Genomic DNA, 17,876 nt, shown 5'->3' on the forward strand with positions numbered 1-17,876 from the left:
GGAGGGTTATTGCCGTGGGGGGGTTATTACCATGGGGGGCAGTGCCAGGGGGGCATTGCCCTGGGGGGGCCATGGATTGGTGGGTGGGTGGGGGTCCCTGGGGCATCTCTGGGGTTCCCCATGGCTTGAGGGGTCCCTGGGGGGTCCCTCAAATCCCAATGGGTTTTCGGGGTGGGGGGGGTGATCCTTGGGGTTCCCTCAGAGTCCCCATGGGTTTTTAGGATCCCTCGGGGTCCCCATGAGTTTTGGGGTGTCTATGTGATCTCTGGGGTTCCCCATGTGTTACAGAGTCTGTGGGTGGTCCCTGATGGTCCCCATGAGTTATGGGGTCCCTGGGTGGTCCCTAAGAGTTCCCTAGGAGTTGGGGGGGTCCCTGGGCGGTCCCTTAGCCCCCGCCCCCCACCGGCTGCCGTCGGGCTCTGCAGGTCACTGGACCTGACGGGGCCGCTGTTGCTCGGGGGGGTCCCGACGCTGCCCGAGAGTTTCCCGATCCGGAGCCGCCACTTTGTGGGGTGTATGAGGCACCTGCATATCGACCAGCGCCCCGTGGACATGGGCACCTTCATCGCCAACAACGGCACCCTGCCCGGTGGGCACGGGGGGCACGGGGGGCACTGGGGGCGCGGGGAGGGCGGCCCGGGGGGCCGCGGGGGGCTGGAAGCCTTTGCGGGGGGGTGTTATGGGGTGACACAGGGCAGCGGAGCTGTGCCCCCTGGGTGTGCCGAGGGGGACTGGGGTGGGGGGATGCCAAGGCTGGGGGGCTGGATGGGGCTGTGCCCCCTTTGGGGGTGGGGGGGTGTGCCAGGGGTGTGGAGGTCTCTGCCCCCTTGGGGTGGGGGCCAGGGGGTGCTGGGGGTGTGGGGGGGTCTGTGCTCCCCGGGTGTGGGGTGGGAGGTCAGGGGGTGCCAGGAGTGGAGGGGGGGGGTTCTATGCCCCCTGGGTGTGGGGTGGGGGAGATGGGAGGGGGTCTAAGCCCCCCCGGATGTGGCAAGGCAGGGCCGGGGGGGCGGGGGAGGTGTGGGGTGTGACCCCCCCCATGCCCCTCCCAGGCTGCCCTCACAAGAAGACCCTCTGCGACCCCACCACGTGCCACAACGGGGGCACCTGCGTGCACGAGTGGGGGGGCTTCAGCTGCCGCTGCCCCCTCGGCTTCGGGGGCAAAACCTGCCAGGAAGGTACCGGGGGGCACGGGGAGGTCACGAGGGGTGCCTGGAGAGGGGCCGTGGGGGGCGGGGGGGCGTCCTCGGGGAGAACGAGTGGGTCCGTGGGGGAGTGGAGGGTCTCATGAGGCGAGGGGGGGCTCCGTTTGGGGGTGGGGCCGTGGGGGTTGGGAAGGGTCTCTGTGGGGTTATGGGGGGTTCCAGATGGGGGGAGGGTGTCCGTGAGTGGTTGTGGGGGGTCCATGGATGGTTGCGGGGGGGTCCCTGAGTGGATGCGGGGGTCCCTGTGGGGTTGTGGGGGGTCCGTGGGTGGGTGCGGTGTGGGATGTGCCCCCACCCCACGGTCGGGGGGTGCCCGGGCTGGGTGCGGGGGTGGTGTCCCGGGGCTAGGCACGGCCCCACGCGTGTTTCCCGCAGAGATGGCGACCCCGCAGCGGTTCGTGGGCAGCAGCCGCGTGGCGTGGGCGGGGCTGGCGCTGCCCCTCGCCCTACCCTGGCACCTCCGGCTCATGTTCCGCACCCGCCACCCACGGGGGGTCCTGCTGAGGGCGGGGGCGGGGGGACGCCTCAGCCTTACCCTGCAGGTGGGCACGGGGTGCAGCGAGGGGCACCGGGGGACAAAGGGGAGAGCACGGGGGACACGGGGGGCATGGGGAACACGGGGGGCATCGGGGGGCACAGGTTGGAGCATGAGGGGGCACGGGGGGGAGCACGGGGAGCACGGGGGGGATATTGCCCTGGGCGGGTTATTGCCGGGGGGGGGGATGGCAGTGCCAGGAGGTGCCACTTCTGTGGGGGACATTCCCCCTGGGGGGGGGGGGGGTGGTGGATTTCCCTGTACTCCCCCAGGTTTTTGGGGTCCCTGACGTGTGCCCCCCCGCAGCTGAGCGAGGGGCAGCTGGAGGTGGGGACCTGGCAGGGGAGTGCCCCCCTGGCCGTGCTGCGCCTGCCCCAAGCCAAGGTAGACGACGGCGCCTGGCACCACGCGGAGCTGGAGCTGCGGGGGGGTGGGCCCGGCCACGACCCCCCAGCCACCCTCCTTCTCCTCACCCTCGACTACGGCCGCCACCAGGTGGGGGGATCCCGCCCTGCCGACCCCCATAGGTGCCACCACGGCACCCTCCGTGCCACCCCAAGGCACCCACGGCGGTCCCTGTGCCCCCCACAGGCAGTGGGCGATGTGCCCGGGGAGCTGCAGGGGCTGCGGCTGCGGACCCTCAGCCTGGGGGGGCTGCCCGGGGAAGGAGGAACCGTGGAGGAGGGATTCCGGGGGTGCCTGCAGGTAACGGGGCAGGGGGGGCACAGGGGGCACGGGGGGAATGAAGGGTACTGGGGGGGCACGGAGGGGGCACCAGGGGGCCATGGGGAGGAGGGATTCCAGGGTTACCTGTAGCTAACGGGGCACTGGGGGGCACGGTGGGTGCGGGGTGGGCACAGGGGGCACGGGGGGCACCGGGGGGCACGGGGAGGAGAGAGTGACACAATGCAGCGGGGTCTGGGTTGTCCCAGGGGGTCCCGTGTCACAGGGGGAGGACATCGCGGAGGGGTGACACCGGGAAGGGGTTCCAGGTGTCTCGGGGGGTCCCAGGTGGCACTGAGGGACACTGGGGGGGGCGTGTCAGGGGTAGCGCGTGGGGGTGGTCTTGGCTCTCAGTGGGGGGCACTGACGGGTGACCCCTCAGGGGCTGCGCGTGGGGGACGCAGCGGTGACGGCGGGTGCCCTGAGCCTGGCACAGGCTGCCCAGGTGAACGTGGAGGGGGGCTGTGCCCTGCCCGACCCCTGCGACTCGGGGCCCTGCCCCCCCCACAGCTACTGCAGCAACGACTGGGACAGCTTCTCGTGCCGCTGCCACCCTGGTGAGAGGGGACACCCCGACTCCCCCCGAGACCCCCCAACACTGCCTGAGACTCCCCAACACACCCCTGAGACCCCTGGGACACTGATACCCCCCCCCAGTGCTACCCTGGTGAGAGGGGCCCCCCCGACCCGCCTGAGACCCTCCTGAGACCCCCTTGACACCTCTGGGACACTGATACCCCCCCCCCCCGCCACCCTGGTGAGCAGCGACCCGCCCAACACCCCCTGACACCCCCTTGACACTTCCTAGGACAGTGACACCCCTGTGACACCCCCAGTGCCACGCTCGTGGGCAGAGACCCCCCTAACATCCTCCTTGCCCCTCAGGGCACTGCCCCTCAAGGCACTGCACCCTCCCTGGGCACTGCCACCCCCAGCACTGTCCCCTGGGCACTGCCACCCCTTATCACTGTCCCCAGAGTACTGCCATCCCCTTGTCCCTGTATCACTCTCCCTGGGCACTGCCACCCCTTTATCCCTGCCCCTCTGTCCCCGTCCCTGCCCGCCCGATGCCCGCTGTGTCCCCGATGCCATGTCCCCAAGACCATGTCCCCAACACCGTGCCCATGCCCAGGGTACTTTGGGGACAGCTGTGTCAGCGCCTGTGCCCTGGACCCCTGCGAGCCCCCAGGCACGTGTGCCCGCCGGCCGGGCACGGCCCCCGGCTACACCTGCCACTGCCCCTCGGGCACCTTCGGCACCCTGTGCCAGCACCGGTGGGTGATACTGCAGGGACACTGAGGGGGGTTGGGGAGGGCAGGCAAGGCATGGATAGGGCAGGGTGGGCACGTGGGGGGTACAATGGGTGGGCAAGGGTCAGGATGGGGATCCAGGAGGCACTCTGGGGGTCCAAGGGGTACTATGAGGGTGCAGGGGGCACTGTGGGAGCACAAGGGGCACTGGGGGGGTCCAAGGGGCATTGTGGGGGCACAAGTGTCACCGTGGAGGTCCGAGAGACACTGTGGGGGCAAAGGGGACACGGAGGGGTGTCCGAGTGGCCCCGTGGGGGTGCCCAAGGTGGTGCCCCCCCCGGTGCCAGCCCTGGTGCCCACAGGGAGGCCCAGCCATGCCCGCGGGGGTGGTGGGGACACCCCGCGTGTGGCCCCTGCAGCTGTGACGCCTCGAGGGGCTTCGACCCCGACTGCAACAAGACCACGGGCGAGTGTCGCTGCAAGGTGGGACTGGCACCCCCTGGCACCCCCTTGGCGGCACCTGCCACTCCCTCCCACCCCCTGTCACCCCCCTGTGCCCCCAGTGACCCCGTACCACCCCCTGTCATTCCCCCGTGCCCTCAGTGACCTCTTGTGCCCCCTGTCATCCCATATCACCTGCCACCTCCTGGTACCCCTGGGCACCCCACTGCCACTCTTTGCCACTTCTTCCACCCCCTGGCAGCCCCCTGCCACCCCGTGGCACTGTCTGCGGCCCCCTGTCACACTCTCGTGCCCACAATGACCCCCTTGCCACACCCTGCCACCACCTACCACCCACTGCCACCCCCTCTGTCCCCCCATGCCCGCAGTGATCCCCTGACACTTCCTGTCACCTCCTGCCAGTCCCTGTGACCCTCTGTGACCCCCTCATGACCCCCTGTCACCCTCTGCCACCCCTCGTCACCTCCTGCCACTGCCTGCCCCCTCCCCACCATTCCCATGGTGACCCCCTGCCCCCGTGTCACCCTCTGTCACCCTCTGCCACCCTCTACCACCCTTTCCACCCCCTGTCACCCCGTGTCAGCCCCTGTGACCCCCATCACCTCCTACCGCCTCCTGAACACCCTGTGACTCCATGCCACCCTCTGCCATACCCTGTCACCCTCTGCCACCCTCTACCACTCCCTGAGACCCCCTGTCACCCCCTGCCCTCCTGTCACCCCTTGTCACCCTTTGCCACCCCTGTCATCCCCTGCTCCCCAATCCCTCCCCTGCCACCCTCTGTCCCCCCCGTGCCTGCAGTGACCCCCTGTCCTCTTCTGTCCCCCTTCTCACCTCCTGTCCCCCTCTGCCCCCCCGTGCCTGCCGTGACCCTCTGTCCTCCCCTGTCACCCCCTGTCCCCCCCTGCCCCCCCGTGCCCACAGTGACCCTCTGTCCTCCCCTGTCCCCCCCTGCCCCCCCGTGCCTGCAGTGACCCCGCTGCCCTCCCCCCGCTGCCCTCTCCAGGACAACCACTACCGGCCCGCGGGCAGTGATACGTGCCAACCGTGCGAGTGCTACCCCACGGGATCGCTGTCGCGGCGCTGCGATGCCACCAGCGGGCAGTGCCCCTGCAAGGCAGGGGTCATCGGCCGCCACTGCGACCGCTGTGACAACCCCTTCGCCGAGGTGACAGCGGGCGGCTGCGAAGGTGGGCACCGCACGGGGGCGCTGTGCCACCGCGTGTCACCACGTGTCACCTCATGTCACCTTGTCACTTCGTGTCACTTTGTATCATGTTGTGCCACTTTGTGTCACCTTGTGTCACTTTGTGTCACCATGTGTCCTCTATCACCCTGTGTCAGCCACTGTCCCCCTGTGTGCCCTGCTGTCCCTCTGTGTCCCACTGTCCCCCTGTGTCCATCTGCCCCCTGGTGACCCTGCTGTCCCCCTGTGTCCCTCTGTCCCCCTGGTGACCCCGCTGTCCCCCTCCGTGCCCGCTATGCCCCAGTGACACCCTTGTGCCCGCAGTGAACTATGACAGCTGTCCCCGGGCCGTCGAGGCCAACATCTGGTGGCCCCGCACCCGGTTTGGGCTCCCGGCAGCCGCACCCTGTCCCAAGGGCTCCGTGGGTATGTGGGGACACAGGCACAGGGTGGGGTGGCACTGGGGACACTGTCGTGGCATTGCTGGGATGGAGCTGGGGGGGGTGACAGAGTGGTGGCACCACTGGGATGGGATTGGGATGGTGACACTGTGGTGGCAGCAGTGGGACAGGGCTGAGGGGGTGACATGATGGTGGCACAGCTGGGATGGGTTTGGGGTGGGATGACACAATGGTGGCATTGCTGGGATGGGGCAGGAGGGAGTTGTGGTGGCATTGCTGGAGTTGTACAGGGAGGTGACACCATGGTGGCACCTCTGGGATGGGGTTAGGGTGGTGACACCATGATGACATTGCTGGGGTGGAACTGGGGAGTGACAGAGTGGTGGCATTGTTGAGGTGGGGTTGGGGTGGGATGACACCGTGGTGGGACAGGGCAGGGGGCTGACACAGTGGTGGCACAATTAGGATGGGTTTGGGCCAGTGACACTGTGGTGGCACCTCTGGGGTAGGTTTAGGGTGGTGACTCTATGGTGGCATTACTGTGATGGGTTTGGGGTGGTGACGCTGGTGGCACTGCAGGGTTGGGGTTGGGGTTGTTACACCGTGGTGGCACAATTAGGATGGGTTTGGGGCACTGCCACCATGGTGCCACCACAGAGACTAAGTCGGGCACCGGGGGGGCACCGCTGTGATGGCACTGCCAGCACGACACACCCCCGTGGTGCCCTCCCTGCCGTGCCCGCGGCGGTGCCACCCGAATGTCCCCCCCAGGCACGGCCCTGCGCCATTGCGACGAGCACAAGGGGTGGCTGCCCCCCAACCTCTTCAACTGCAGCACCCTGGCCTTCGCCGCCCTGCGCCCCTGGGTGAGCCGCGCCAGCACCCGCCACCGCACCCACGCCCCCCGCGGTGCCACCGGTGCCACCCTGAGCCTGTGTGTCCCCCCCAGGCGGAGCAGCTGGTGGGCAACGAGTCGCGCTGGGACGCGGGGCAGTCACGCCGGGTGGCGCTGGCGCTGCGCGAGGCCACGCACGGAACCCGCGGGTACTTTGGCAGCGACGTGCGCCTGGCATACCGCCTAGCAGGGGCTCTGCTGCGCCACGAGAGCCGCCAACGCGGCTTCCGCCTCGCCGCCACGCAGGACGTGCACTTCACCGAGGTGAGGCAGGGGCACCGCAGGGGGCACGGCCTGGGGAGGGGTGGGAAAGGGTGGGAGAGGGGCTACCAGGGTGGGCACGGGGTGGGAGAGGGGCATCAGGGTGGGCACAGTGTGGGGAGGGGTGGGAAAGGGGAGGGGAGGAGGGTGGGAGGCGGAGGGTGGCATGGGGAGGGGGTGGGAAGGGAGGGGAGATGCCAGCGTGTGGGGCACTCACTGCCAGGGCGTGGGGCATTCACTCTCAGGGTGGGGGGCACTCACTACCAGGTTGGGGGGCACTCCTATGTGCAGGAGGAAGGTGCAGGGGGATGCAGGAATGTGGGTGCCAGGGGGATGGGCACCCTCCTGGCAGGGGGAGTTGGGGAAGGAGCCCAGACACTGATGGACACCTTCCTGTGGGTGCAGGAGCCCAGAGGTGATGGGCACCCATCTGGGCGGGGGTGTTGGTGTAGGAGGTCAGATGCCAGGGCAATGGGCACCAGGACAGGGAGGGATATTGGGGCAGGAGTCCAGACACCAGGGTGCTGGGCACCCTCACGTGGGGGCAGGATGCCAGGGTGGGGGACACCTGCCTGTGAAGGGGGGACTGGGGATGGAGGCCAAAGGCTGGGGTGATGGGCACCCACATGTGGGTGAGCCAGAGCCCAGACACCGGAATCATGGGCACTCCCAGGAGGGAGGAGGTTGTGCAGAAGGCTACATACCAGGGGGATGGGTACCCTCATGTGGGGGGCAGAAGAGCAGATGCCAGGGGGATGGGCATCCACCTGGCAAGGGCATTGGTGCAGGAGCCCAGAGTCCGGGGTGATGGGCACCCTCTTGGGGGATGACACCAGGGCAGGAGCCCAGGCCCCAAGGTGGGCTATGGGAACCTATCTGGAGAACTGTGTCAGTGCTGGAGCCCCTACCCTGGTGTGCTGGGCACCCTCATGGAGGGGGCAGGGCTTTGTGTCCCTCGCCTTCGGGGAGGAGGGTGGGTACAGCCCCCCCATGCCCCGCTGTGGGTGCCAGGGCACCGCAGAGCCCTGCAGGGGGGTGGCATGGGGGGGTGGGGTTGGGGACCCTGTTCCCGGCCAGCAGGATGGCAGAGCCCGATGCCACCACCCCGCCATGCCTCCAGAACCTGCTACGGGTGGGCAGTGCCCTGCTGGACGTGGACAACAAGCGGCACTGGGAGCTGATCCAGCAGACGGAGGGGGGCACGGCCCAGCTGCTGCGGCACTTCGAGGAGTACGCGCGGGCCCTGGCACGGAACATGCCCCAGACCTACCTGAGCCCCTTCACCATCGTCACCCCCAACATCGGTCAGTGCCCCCCCAGGGGCTGGGCACGGGGGGGCTGGGGACACGACGGGGGACAGGGGGGACTCTGGGGACAGGCGGGGCTGGGGACACGGCAGGGATGGGGATGGGGGGGCTGGGGACGTGGCTAGGCTGGGGACAGGGGGGGCTGGGGATGGGAGTGGGCTGGGGACATGGGGACTCTAGGGACATGGCTGGACTGCGGACCGGAGGGGCTGGGGAGAGGGGTGGGCTGGGGACAGGGGGGCTCTGGGGATGGGGGGACTCTGAGGACAAGGGGGACTCTGGAGACAGGGTGGGCTGGGGACAGGGTCCACTCTGGGGACAGGGGTGTGGTGGGACATGTGTATTTTGGACATGGCCATGGATGTGCTGGGGACATGGACATGGGTGACTCTGGGGACATGTGTGTGTTGGGGACATGGCTGTGGGTGTGCTCAGGGGACATGGGTGCCACACCATAGGCCGTGGTGCCTCAGTGGTGTCAGTGGGTGCCAGGCTCCATGTTCCCTGCAGTCTGTGTGTGCCATGGGTGCTGTGCCATTCCATGGGTGACACCATGCTGTGCCATGAGTGCCACCATGCTGTACCGGGGGTGCTGGGCTCCGTGTTCCCCAGGGTCTGTGGGTGCTGTGGGTGCCATGGGTGACACCATGCTGTGCCACGGATGCCACGGTGCCACAGGGGCTCAGTGGGTGTTGAGGTCCATGTTCCTCGGGGTCTGTGGTGCTGTGCCATGGGTGCTGTGCCTTGGCATGGGTGCCACCATGCTGTGCCATAGGTGCCACCATGCTGTGCCATGGGTGCCATGGGTGCCGTGGTGCCACAGTGGGATAGGTAGGTGCTGTGATCTATGTTCCCTGGGGTCTGTGGTTGCCATGGGTGCCACCATGCTGTGCCATGGGTGCCATGCCATGCCATGGGTGATGCCATGCTGTGCCATGGGTACCATGCCACGGGTGCCACAGTGGGGGCGGTGTGTGCTGGGATCCGTGTCCCCTGGGGCCTGTAGGTGCTGTGGGTGCCGTGGGTGCCATGCCGTGCCATGGGTGCCATGCCATGCCATCGGTGCCGCAGTGGTGTCGGTGGTGCGGCTGGACAAGAGCAGCCCAGCGGGTGCCCGCCTGCCCCGCTACGAGGCCCTGCGGGGGGAGAAGCCTCCAGACCTGGAGGCCACCGTCATCCTGCCTGACAGCGTCTTCTGGTCCCCCGAGGGCAGGCGTGAGTCTGGGGGACACAGGGGGGCTGCCAGGGCTGGGGGGACCCCCTGGCATCCATAGGGCTGGCAGGGATGGGGACCCCCTTGTATCTATGGGGTGGCAGGGATGGGGACCCCCTTTTATCTGTGGGGCTGGCAGGGATGGGGAGCCCCTGGCATGGGTTTGGCAGGGATGGGGGACCCCCTGGCATCCATGATGCTGGCAGGAATGGGGAGCTCCTGGCATGGGGCTGGCAGGGCTGGGGGGACCCCCTGGCATGGGTCTGGCAGGGCTGAAGACGCCACTGTCACCATGAGTGGCCATGGGGGTGGCAGGGTTGGAGACCCCAGAGTCACCACAGAGATCCCTGGGTGGCCATGGGGTGACAGGGTTGGGGACACTGATATGGTCATGGGGGTGGCAGGGTTGGGGACCCCCAAATAGCCATGGGGCTGGCAGGGTGGGGGACACTGGGACGGCCATGACACATGATGCCACCCCCCACCCGTGCCCCCCAGGCCCCTCCAGCGGGCATGGGCAGGCCCCTCCGGGCACGGGAGGGCAGGAGAAGGAAGAGGAGGAGGAGGAAGAGGCCGAAGAGGAGGAGGAGGAGGAGGACGACGGCGAGGTGACCGTGGTGACCCGGCACAGGCGACACCCGGCCCTTGGCGAGGGCCAGGCAATCGCCAGCGTCATCATCTACCGCACCCTGGCAGGGCTCCTCCCGCCGCGCTTCGACAGCGACAAGCGCAGCCTCAGGTGCCACCGCCGAGGGGGGCACAGGGGACGCGGGGGGGCACGAGGGGTTGGGCAAGGCAGGGAGGATGCCAGGGCGAGGGAACCCATTGGGAGGGTACCGGGAGGAGGGACCGGGGGGGTCCTCGGTCCTCAGAGAGCTGGGCAGGAATGGGAAAGGGGGCACATGGGGTGGCTGAGGACGGGGGCACAGGATGGGGAAGGGGCCCATGGGTGCTCGAGGGTGGGGGACACGTGGATTGCCCCAGGATGAGGACACAGGGTGGGGAGGGGTCCCATGGGTTCCCAAAGGTGCCCGTGGGGTGCTCAGGGGTGGGGGAAGAGGGGATGGGGGGATGCTCATGTTGGGGGGGGGCACAGGGGATTGGACCCATGGGGTGACAAGAGTAAGGGGGGTACAGGGGATTGGGGGTACCCAGGGGTGGGGGTGCAGGGGGAGGGGTCCATGAGGTGCCCAGGGGTGCCCAAGGGGTTGGAAAACCAGATAAGGAGGATCCCCAGGGGTGCTCATGGGTGGGGGCACCAAAGGGAGAGGGGGCCAAGGGGTGCCCAAGAATGGGGCCTATGGGATGGCAATGGGTGCCCAAGAGAGGGGCACAAGGGATAAGGAGGGGCCGCAGGATTGGGGGCACAGGGGGTGGGGAGAAGTCTCATGGAGGGGGGTGCAGGGGACAGTGCCCGTGGTGTGCGCAAAGGAGGGGGCGCAGATGAGCGGGGTGGTGCCTGCGGAGTGCCAGGACATTGTGGGGCATCGAGGTGGGGTTTGGGGTGCCCCCTGACCCCGATGCCCCACCCCAGGGTGCCCAAGCGCCCCGTTATCAACACACCCGTGGTCAGCATCAGTGTCCACGCGGGGGGCACGGCGGGCACCCCCCGGGCACTGGCCAAGCCCGTCACCCTCCAGTTCCGGCTCCTGGAGACGCAGGAACGCTCCAAGCCCATCTGCGTGTTCTGGAACCACTCCCTGCGGTGAGGGGGGACACAGACACCCTGGGGAGACAGGGACACTCCGGGGGGACAGGGACACCCCGGGGGACAGGGACACTGCAGCGGGGGGGGTGGCACAGGTACAGCCCAGCGGATAGGGACACTTGGAGGGAATGGGGACACCTGGGGGACAGCCCGGGGGGACAGGGACAGCCTGGGGGAGAAGGGGACACTCCAGGGAATGGGGACAGCCCGGGGGGCGACAGGGATACTCCAGGGAATGGGGGCAGCCCAGGGGGTGACAGGGACACTCCAGGGGGCACAGGGACAGTCCAAGGGGTACAGGGACACCCCTGTGGGTGTAGGTGTGTCTCTGACGTCCCCGTGGTGTCCCTGCGGGTCCTTGCAGAGTGGGTGGCACTGGGAGTGTGTCCCAGTGGGTGTGGGTGTGTCCCTGACGTCCCCGTGGTGTCCCCGCGGGTCCCCGCAGGATGGGTGGCACTGGGGGTTGGTCTGTGTCCCGGTGGGTGTGTCCCGGTGGGTGTGGCTCTGTCAATCATGTCCTCGTGATGTCTCCGCGGGTCCCCACAGGACGGGGGGCGCAGGCGGTTGGTCGGCGCGGGGCTGTGAGGTCGCCTTCAGGAACCGGAGCCACGTGAGCTGCCAGTGTCACCACCTGACCAGCTTCGCCGTCCTCATGGACATATCCCGCCGGGAGGTGGGACAGGGGGACACTGGGGGCACGGGGGGACATGGGGAGATGGGAACACCAGGGACATGGGGACATGGAGGGACGTGGGGGGATGGGGACACCAGGGACATGGGAGGACACTGGGGGACATGGCAGGACATGGGGGGATGGGAACACCAGGGGACACGGGGACATGAGGGGATATGGGAGGGGTGGGGGACATGGGGGGATAGGAACGCCAAGGACATGAGGACATGAAGGGGTGGGGGACATGTGAACATGGGGACACGAGGGGACATAGAGACATGAAGGGATATGGGGACACGGGGGGACATGGGAACATGGGGGTATGAGGATACCAGGGGACACGGGGGCCATGGGGACACAAGGGTGATGGGAACACAGGGGGACATGGGTGACATGGGGGGACATGGGGGATATGGGGCCATGTCCCCCATGGTATGGGGACAGAGAGGACATGGGGACACAGGGGAACAGATAGGACACAGCAACCCTGAGGCATGGGGTGACCTGGGTCAGGGCCCTGGTGGGAACACAGGGACATGGGGGGAGACAGATGGGACACAGGGGACGTGGAAGGACACAGGGGGTGGGGACATGGGGCACACGAGGTTGGTGGGCAGTTTCTGGCATAGGGGCAGGGCTACAGGGGCAGGGGAGGGGCTGGTGATAAAGGGGAGGGGACAGGGGTAGGAGGGTCTTAGCAGAAGGGGAGGGGCCTAATGGGGCAGGGTCAGTGCAGGGATAAGTACCTGTGGGGGTGGGGCTGAGGAAGGTGGGTGGGGCTTCAGTGGGCAGGCCTGATCAGGATGGGTGGGGCTCCCTTGGGGCAGGGCCAATAGCAGTTGGGCAGGTCAGTCTCCAAGAGGCAGGAGCAATGTGGGTGGGGCTTAAAGGGGCAGGGCTGAATGATGTGGGTGGGGTTTCACATTGGGGTGTGGCATTGCGGGTGAGGCCTTCCAGGCCCAGTGACTGGATGAGCTGTATGGAGGGGGTGTGTCTCTCTCCATGGGCGTGTTTCTGTTGATGGGCATGTCCATGGGCATGTCTGTGTCCATGGGCGTGTCCTTGGGCATGTCCGTGTCAATGGGCATGTTCATGGGTGTGTCCCTGTGGATGGGTGTGTCCATGGATGGCTCCATGGGTGTCCCTGTCTATGGCTGTGTCCATGGGCGTATCCATGGGTGTGCTCATGGATGTGTTCATGCGTGTGTCTATGGGTGTGTCCACGTTCATGGGCGAATCCATGGATGTGTCCATGGGCATGTCTCCGTGGATGGGCATGTCCATGGGCATGTCCCTGGGCATGTCTCTGTGGATGGGCATATCCATGGGTGTGTCCATGGGTGTGTCCCTGGGCATGTCCCTGTGGAGGGGCGTGTCCATGGGCGTGTCTCCCTGCAGAACGGGGAGGTGCTGCCCCTGGCGGCCCTGACCTACGGCTCTCTGGGGGTGGCCCTGGCGGGGCTGGTCCTGGTGGTGCTGGCCCTGGGCACCCTGCGGGGGCTGCACTCCAACCGCCACAGCATCCGGCGGCACGGCGCCGCCGCCCTGTTCCTGGCACAGCTTGTGTTCCTGTTCGGCATCAACCAGGCCGAGCTCCCGGTGAGCAGGGCAGGGACAGCAAAGGGGGGAGACAGGGAGGATCTGGGTTGAGGGTTGGGGAATTCACAGCTTGGGAGTGGCTGGAATGGGTGGGGAAAGGGAGGCGACTGCTGGGATTTGGGGTTTTGGGGCTGGGGGTCCACCACTGGGGAGGTTGGGGGTGCGAGGGTGGGAGGGAAAGGGTGAGGAATGGTGGGATTTAGGTATTGGGGGTTGGGGATTCACAGCCTGGGAGGTGGGTGGGTAGGGCTGGAAGGAGTGGGGGAAGGGTGGGGACTCGTGGGATTTGGGGGTTGGGGATCCACCACTGGGGAGGTTGTGGATGGGTGGGTGTGGGTGAAATAGGTGGGGAGAGGGGGGAGGGGTGGGGAATGGTGGGATTTGGGGGTTTGGGGTTGGAGATCCACACCTGGGGAGGTGATGGGGGGTGGGTAGGGCTGGAACAGGTAGGGTAAGGGGGGAGGGATGGGTTTTGGTGGGTGGGACTCGTTGGGTGTGGCCGGTGGGTGTGACAGTGACGGGATGTGGCCCAGGGGGTGTACATGGTGGGGGCCATCCTGTACCCGAGTGTGGTGGGCAGGGTGGAGCAGGCAGGGCTGGCTGGGGAGGTCAGTGGGCACCCAGTGAACCCAGTGAGGGGGTGTGGGGACCATCCTGCTGCAGTTCCTGTACCTGGGGGTGCGTGGGTCTGGGTGGGTGGGGTCAGTGACAATGAGTGACGGGTGCAGGTGTGTCCCAGCTGGCCTGCACAGTGTGGGTGGGCTCAGTGACACCCAGTGACAGGGTGTGGGGACCATCCTGATGCCGTTCCTCTATCTGGGGGTGGATGGGCTGGGTGGGTGGGGTCAGTGACACCCAGTGAGGGGGTGTGGTGGCCCATCTGGTCGCCATCCTGGGTGGGTGGGCTCCGTGACACCCAGCGACAGAGGTGGGGGTGTCCCAACTGGCCTGCACAGTGGTGGCCATCCTGGGTGGATGAGACTGTGTGGCTGGGCTCGGGGCACACCCAGTGATGGGGGTGGGGGTGTCCCAGCTGGCCTGCACGGTGGTGGCCATCCTGCTGCAGTTCCTGTACCTGGGGGCAGTGGGCTGGGGGCTGCTGGAGGCCCTTCACCTGTACCGGCGCCGCAGCGAGCCCCGCAGCGTGGACAGGGGGCCCATGCGCTTCTACCACGTGCTGGGCTGGGGGCTGCCTGCCTTCATCACCGGTGAGCGCCGCCCCCCACCTTGACCCCGGCCCCACCCCCACCCCACAGCCCACCTGGTGCCGGGTGCCCACCTGGGCCAACGCCTTCCGGTGGCCCCGCCCCCTTCTCAGTGGTGGCCCAATCTAGAAGAGCTCCGCCCCCAATAGGGAATAGTCCCGCTCAATCCAGAATAGCCCCACCCCAATCCAGAGTAGCCCAACTCCCAGTCCCAAGTAACCTCACCCAATCCAGAATAGCCACACCCCCAATCTGTAATAGCCCTGCCCCCATTTCAGAATAACCCCACCCATTCCAGAATAACCCCACCCCAATGCAGAGTAGCCACACCCACTTCGGAATAGCCCCGCCCCAACCCAGAATAGCCCCACCCAATCCCAAATTGCACCTCCCCAAACCAGAATAGCCCCCAGTGCCCCTCTGCCCTCCATGGGTCCCCTCCATGCCCCCAAAGCACCCCATGGGTACCCCTTTGTCCCCAATGCCCCCCAAAGTCCCCCATGGTTCCCCTCTGTGCCCCCAAAGCCCCTCACGGGCGCCCCCTTATCCCCAGCGCCCCCCTGCCATCAAAGCCCCACTCCGCATAGCCCCGCCCCCGAAGCAGCCCCACCCCCGACCTTACCCCCTCACCTGCCCCACCCATGCCCCATTTAGCCCCGCCCCTTAGCCCAGCCCCCTCTCAACTCTGCCCCTGCACCCCCTTTTGCAGGCCTGGCTGTGGGGTTGGACCCCGAGGGTTACGGGACCCCCGAGTTCTGCTGGCTGGCCCTGCACGACCCCCTCGTGTGGAGCTTGGCCGGCCCCGCCGCTGCCGCCCTCGCTGTGAGTGGAGGCCGGGGGGGCGAGGGGGCGGGGGACACCCCCACCCAGCCGCCCTGCTCACCCCCTTCACCCCCAGGTCGGCATCTTCTTCCTGGTGCTGGCGGGCAGGGCCGCGTGCGCCACCCCACAGGGCTTCCAGAAGAAGGGCTCGGCGTGAGTGCCCCGAGGGGTCACCCACAGGGGACTGGGGGCACCCATGGGGGGCAGAGGGCACTCATGGGGGGCTGGGGTGGGCCACTGGGGGCAGGGGGCACTCACGGGGGGCTGGAGGCACAGCAGACAGGGGGGCATTGGGAGCAGGGAGGCATCCGTGGGATGTATGGGGGGCACCTATGGGGGACCGGGAGGCATGGGGGGCATTGGGGGACACCCATAGGGGGCAGGGGGGCACAGGGGGCAGGGGGGAATCAATGGTGGGCACTGGGGGCACAGGGGGACCCATGAGGGCCAGGGGGAGCACCCAAGGAGGGCAAGGGGGATTGGGGGACAAGAGGGCACCGGTGGAGGGTACTGGGGGCACTGAGGGGGCAGGGAGACACTGGGGACAAGGGGGCACTGGGGGGGTAGCCGGGGAACCCATGGGGGGTAAGGGGGCATTGGGGGCAGGGGGCATTGGAGGCAGGGGGCATTGGGGGCAGGGCAATATTGGGGGCCTTAATGCCCAAGGAGGGCATTAAAGGAGGGAGAGGTTGGGGCATCTGTGGGGTCAGGGGGGCACTGGACACCCGTGGGGGGGCAGGGGGGCACTGGGGACAGGGGGGTATGGGGTACTGGGGTACCCGTGGAGGGTGGGGGGGCACAGGGTGTTGGGGCACCCGGGGGGGGGAGGTACAGGGGGCTCTGACATGGGGTGACGCTGGGGTGACATCGGGGTGCTCAGGTTGGGGGTGTCACAGTGACCGTGCTGCTGCTGTGAGTGCTGTTGGGACGCTGTTGGGTGGCACTGGGGTGACACTGGGGTGCCAGGTCAGGGGTCCACACGGCGGCCATCCTGGTGGTGTGGATGACACTGGGGTGACACTAGAGTGCTGTTGGGTGACACTGGGATGCTGTTGGGTGCCAGGTCGGGAGTCCGCACAGCGGCCGTGCTCCTGGTTGTGCCCAACCTGGCCTGGCTGCTGGCCCTGCTGTCGGTGAACAGTGATGCCCTGCTGTGCCACTATCTGTTTGCTGCCTCCAACTGCCTCCAGGTCAGTGGGCACCCCTATCGCTCCCTGGGACCCCCTGAAAGCATAGAGCCCCCACCCTGGGACTCCCGGAGAGCCAACCCTGGGGACCCCTAGGGACCCCTAGAGAGCTGAGAACCTCCACTCCTGAGATCTCCAGAGTCCACCACCCCTGGGACCCCCAGAGCCCACCCTGGGACCCCCGAGACCCCTTGGGACCCCTAGAGAGCCCAGAGCCCCCACCCCTGGGACCCCCAGAGTCCATCCTGGGACCCCAGAGAGCCCTGGCACCTCCCCTCCTGGGACTCCCAGAGTCCACAGAGTCCCAAACCCATTTAGGGGGCACCGGTGGGCACGGGGGGGGGGGGGTCCCTCGCCGTATCCAGGGTGCCCATGGGGGACACCCCGTGTGGGGGGGGGGTCCCTTCACTCAGTTTGTGGTGCCACATCTCTGGGAGCCCCCTCAGGTGGCACTGGGGTCCCCCACGAGGCTGTCCAACCCCTCGCCTGTGCCCCCCATGCCCATGTGCCCCCCCGTGTGCCCAGGGGCCCCTCGTGTTCCTGTCCTGTGTGGTGCTGAGCAAGGAGGTGCGGAGGAGCCTCCGCCTGAGCTGTGCCCGCCGCCACCACCCCCCACTGGCCACCAAGGCCACCCTGACACCCGTGAGTGCTGAGGGGGATGGGGGGGGGCACGGGAGAGGGCACGGGGGGCTCAGGGCACCCCTGTGATGTCCCTGTCCCCGTACCAGCCCCCTGGGAAACACGGGAGGCTGGGAGGCGGCTGGCGGCACCCCTGGCACGGCTGTGACGTCCCTGTCCCCATGCCAGCTCCCCGGGGGTTGCTGGGGGTGCCAGGGGATCTCGAGGCAGTCCCTGGAATGACTGCGTCATCCCTGTCCTTGGCACCGGGGGGCTGGGGCAGCCCCTGGCTGGGCTGTGGCATTCCTGTGCCCGTGCCAGACCCCCGGAGGGCATGGAGGGCTTGGGGAGGCTTGGGGCAGCCCCTAGCATGGCTGTGTCATCCCTGTCTCTGGCATAGAGGGCTCAGAGGGCCTTGGGGTAGCCCCTGGCAGGGCTGCGATGTCCCTATCCCTCTGCCAGCCCCCCGGGGGACAGAGGAGTGTTCGGGGCACCCTGGCACAGCTGTGATGCCCCCGTCCCGTTTCCAGCCCCCCAGGGGGCTCGGGGGGGCTCGGGGCAGCCCGGCCATGACGTCCCTGTGCCCATGCCAGGCGTACAGCGGGGACAGCACGTATGTGGCAGGGCCG

The 17,876-nt window shown here is 67.9% G+C and overlaps 1 protein-coding gene across 1 annotated transcript in view; it reads left to right on the top strand.

Annotated features, from left to right (window-relative positions):
* Positions 1 to 17,870, top strand: part of CELSR2 (cadherin EGF LAG seven-pass G-type receptor 2) — a gene marked incomplete at its 3' end in the record, with an annotated part of 28,879 nt that extends 11,009 nt beyond the window's left edge. Inside the window, exons 9-32 of the mRNA XM_032710371.1 lie at positions 426 to 589; positions 1,050 to 1,175; positions 1,578 to 1,744; positions 2,044 to 2,236; positions 2,333 to 2,442; positions 2,843 to 3,017; positions 3,593 to 3,734; positions 4,073 to 4,193; positions 5,179 to 5,362; positions 5,683 to 5,784; positions 6,531 to 6,625; positions 6,709 to 6,918; positions 8,036 to 8,219; positions 9,294 to 9,437; positions 9,934 to 10,174; positions 10,970 to 11,140; positions 11,690 to 11,816; positions 13,215 to 13,415; positions 14,449 to 14,623; positions 15,330 to 15,442; positions 15,519 to 15,595; positions 16,506 to 16,632; positions 17,155 to 17,271; positions 17,778 to 17,870. Of these exons, the coding sequence (XP_032566262.1) occupies positions 426 to 589; positions 1,050 to 1,175; positions 1,578 to 1,744; positions 2,044 to 2,236; positions 2,333 to 2,442; positions 2,843 to 3,017; positions 3,593 to 3,734; positions 4,073 to 4,193; positions 5,179 to 5,362; positions 5,683 to 5,784; positions 6,531 to 6,625; positions 6,709 to 6,918; positions 8,036 to 8,219; positions 9,294 to 9,437; positions 9,934 to 10,174; positions 10,970 to 11,140; positions 11,690 to 11,816; positions 13,215 to 13,415; positions 14,449 to 14,623; positions 15,330 to 15,442; positions 15,519 to 15,595; positions 16,506 to 16,632; positions 17,155 to 17,271; positions 17,778 to 17,870 (3,559 nt within the window). The remainder of the gene's footprint in view (positions 1 to 425; positions 590 to 1,049; positions 1,176 to 1,577; positions 1,745 to 2,043; positions 2,237 to 2,332; positions 2,443 to 2,842; positions 3,018 to 3,592; positions 3,735 to 4,072; positions 4,194 to 5,178; positions 5,363 to 5,682; positions 5,785 to 6,530; positions 6,626 to 6,708; positions 6,919 to 8,035; positions 8,220 to 9,293; positions 9,438 to 9,933; positions 10,175 to 10,969; positions 11,141 to 11,689; positions 11,817 to 13,214; positions 13,416 to 14,448; positions 14,624 to 15,329; positions 15,443 to 15,518; positions 15,596 to 16,505; positions 16,633 to 17,154; positions 17,272 to 17,777) is intronic.
* Positions 17,871 to 17,876: the final 6 nt, after the last annotated feature.

This window comes from Chiroxiphia lanceolata, chromosome 25 (assembly GCF_009829145.1).
Source record: "Chiroxiphia lanceolata isolate bChiLan1 chromosome 25, bChiLan1.pri, whole genome shotgun sequence".
Classification (NCBI taxonomy): Eukaryota; Metazoa; Chordata; class Aves; order Passeriformes; family Pipridae; genus Chiroxiphia; species Chiroxiphia lanceolata.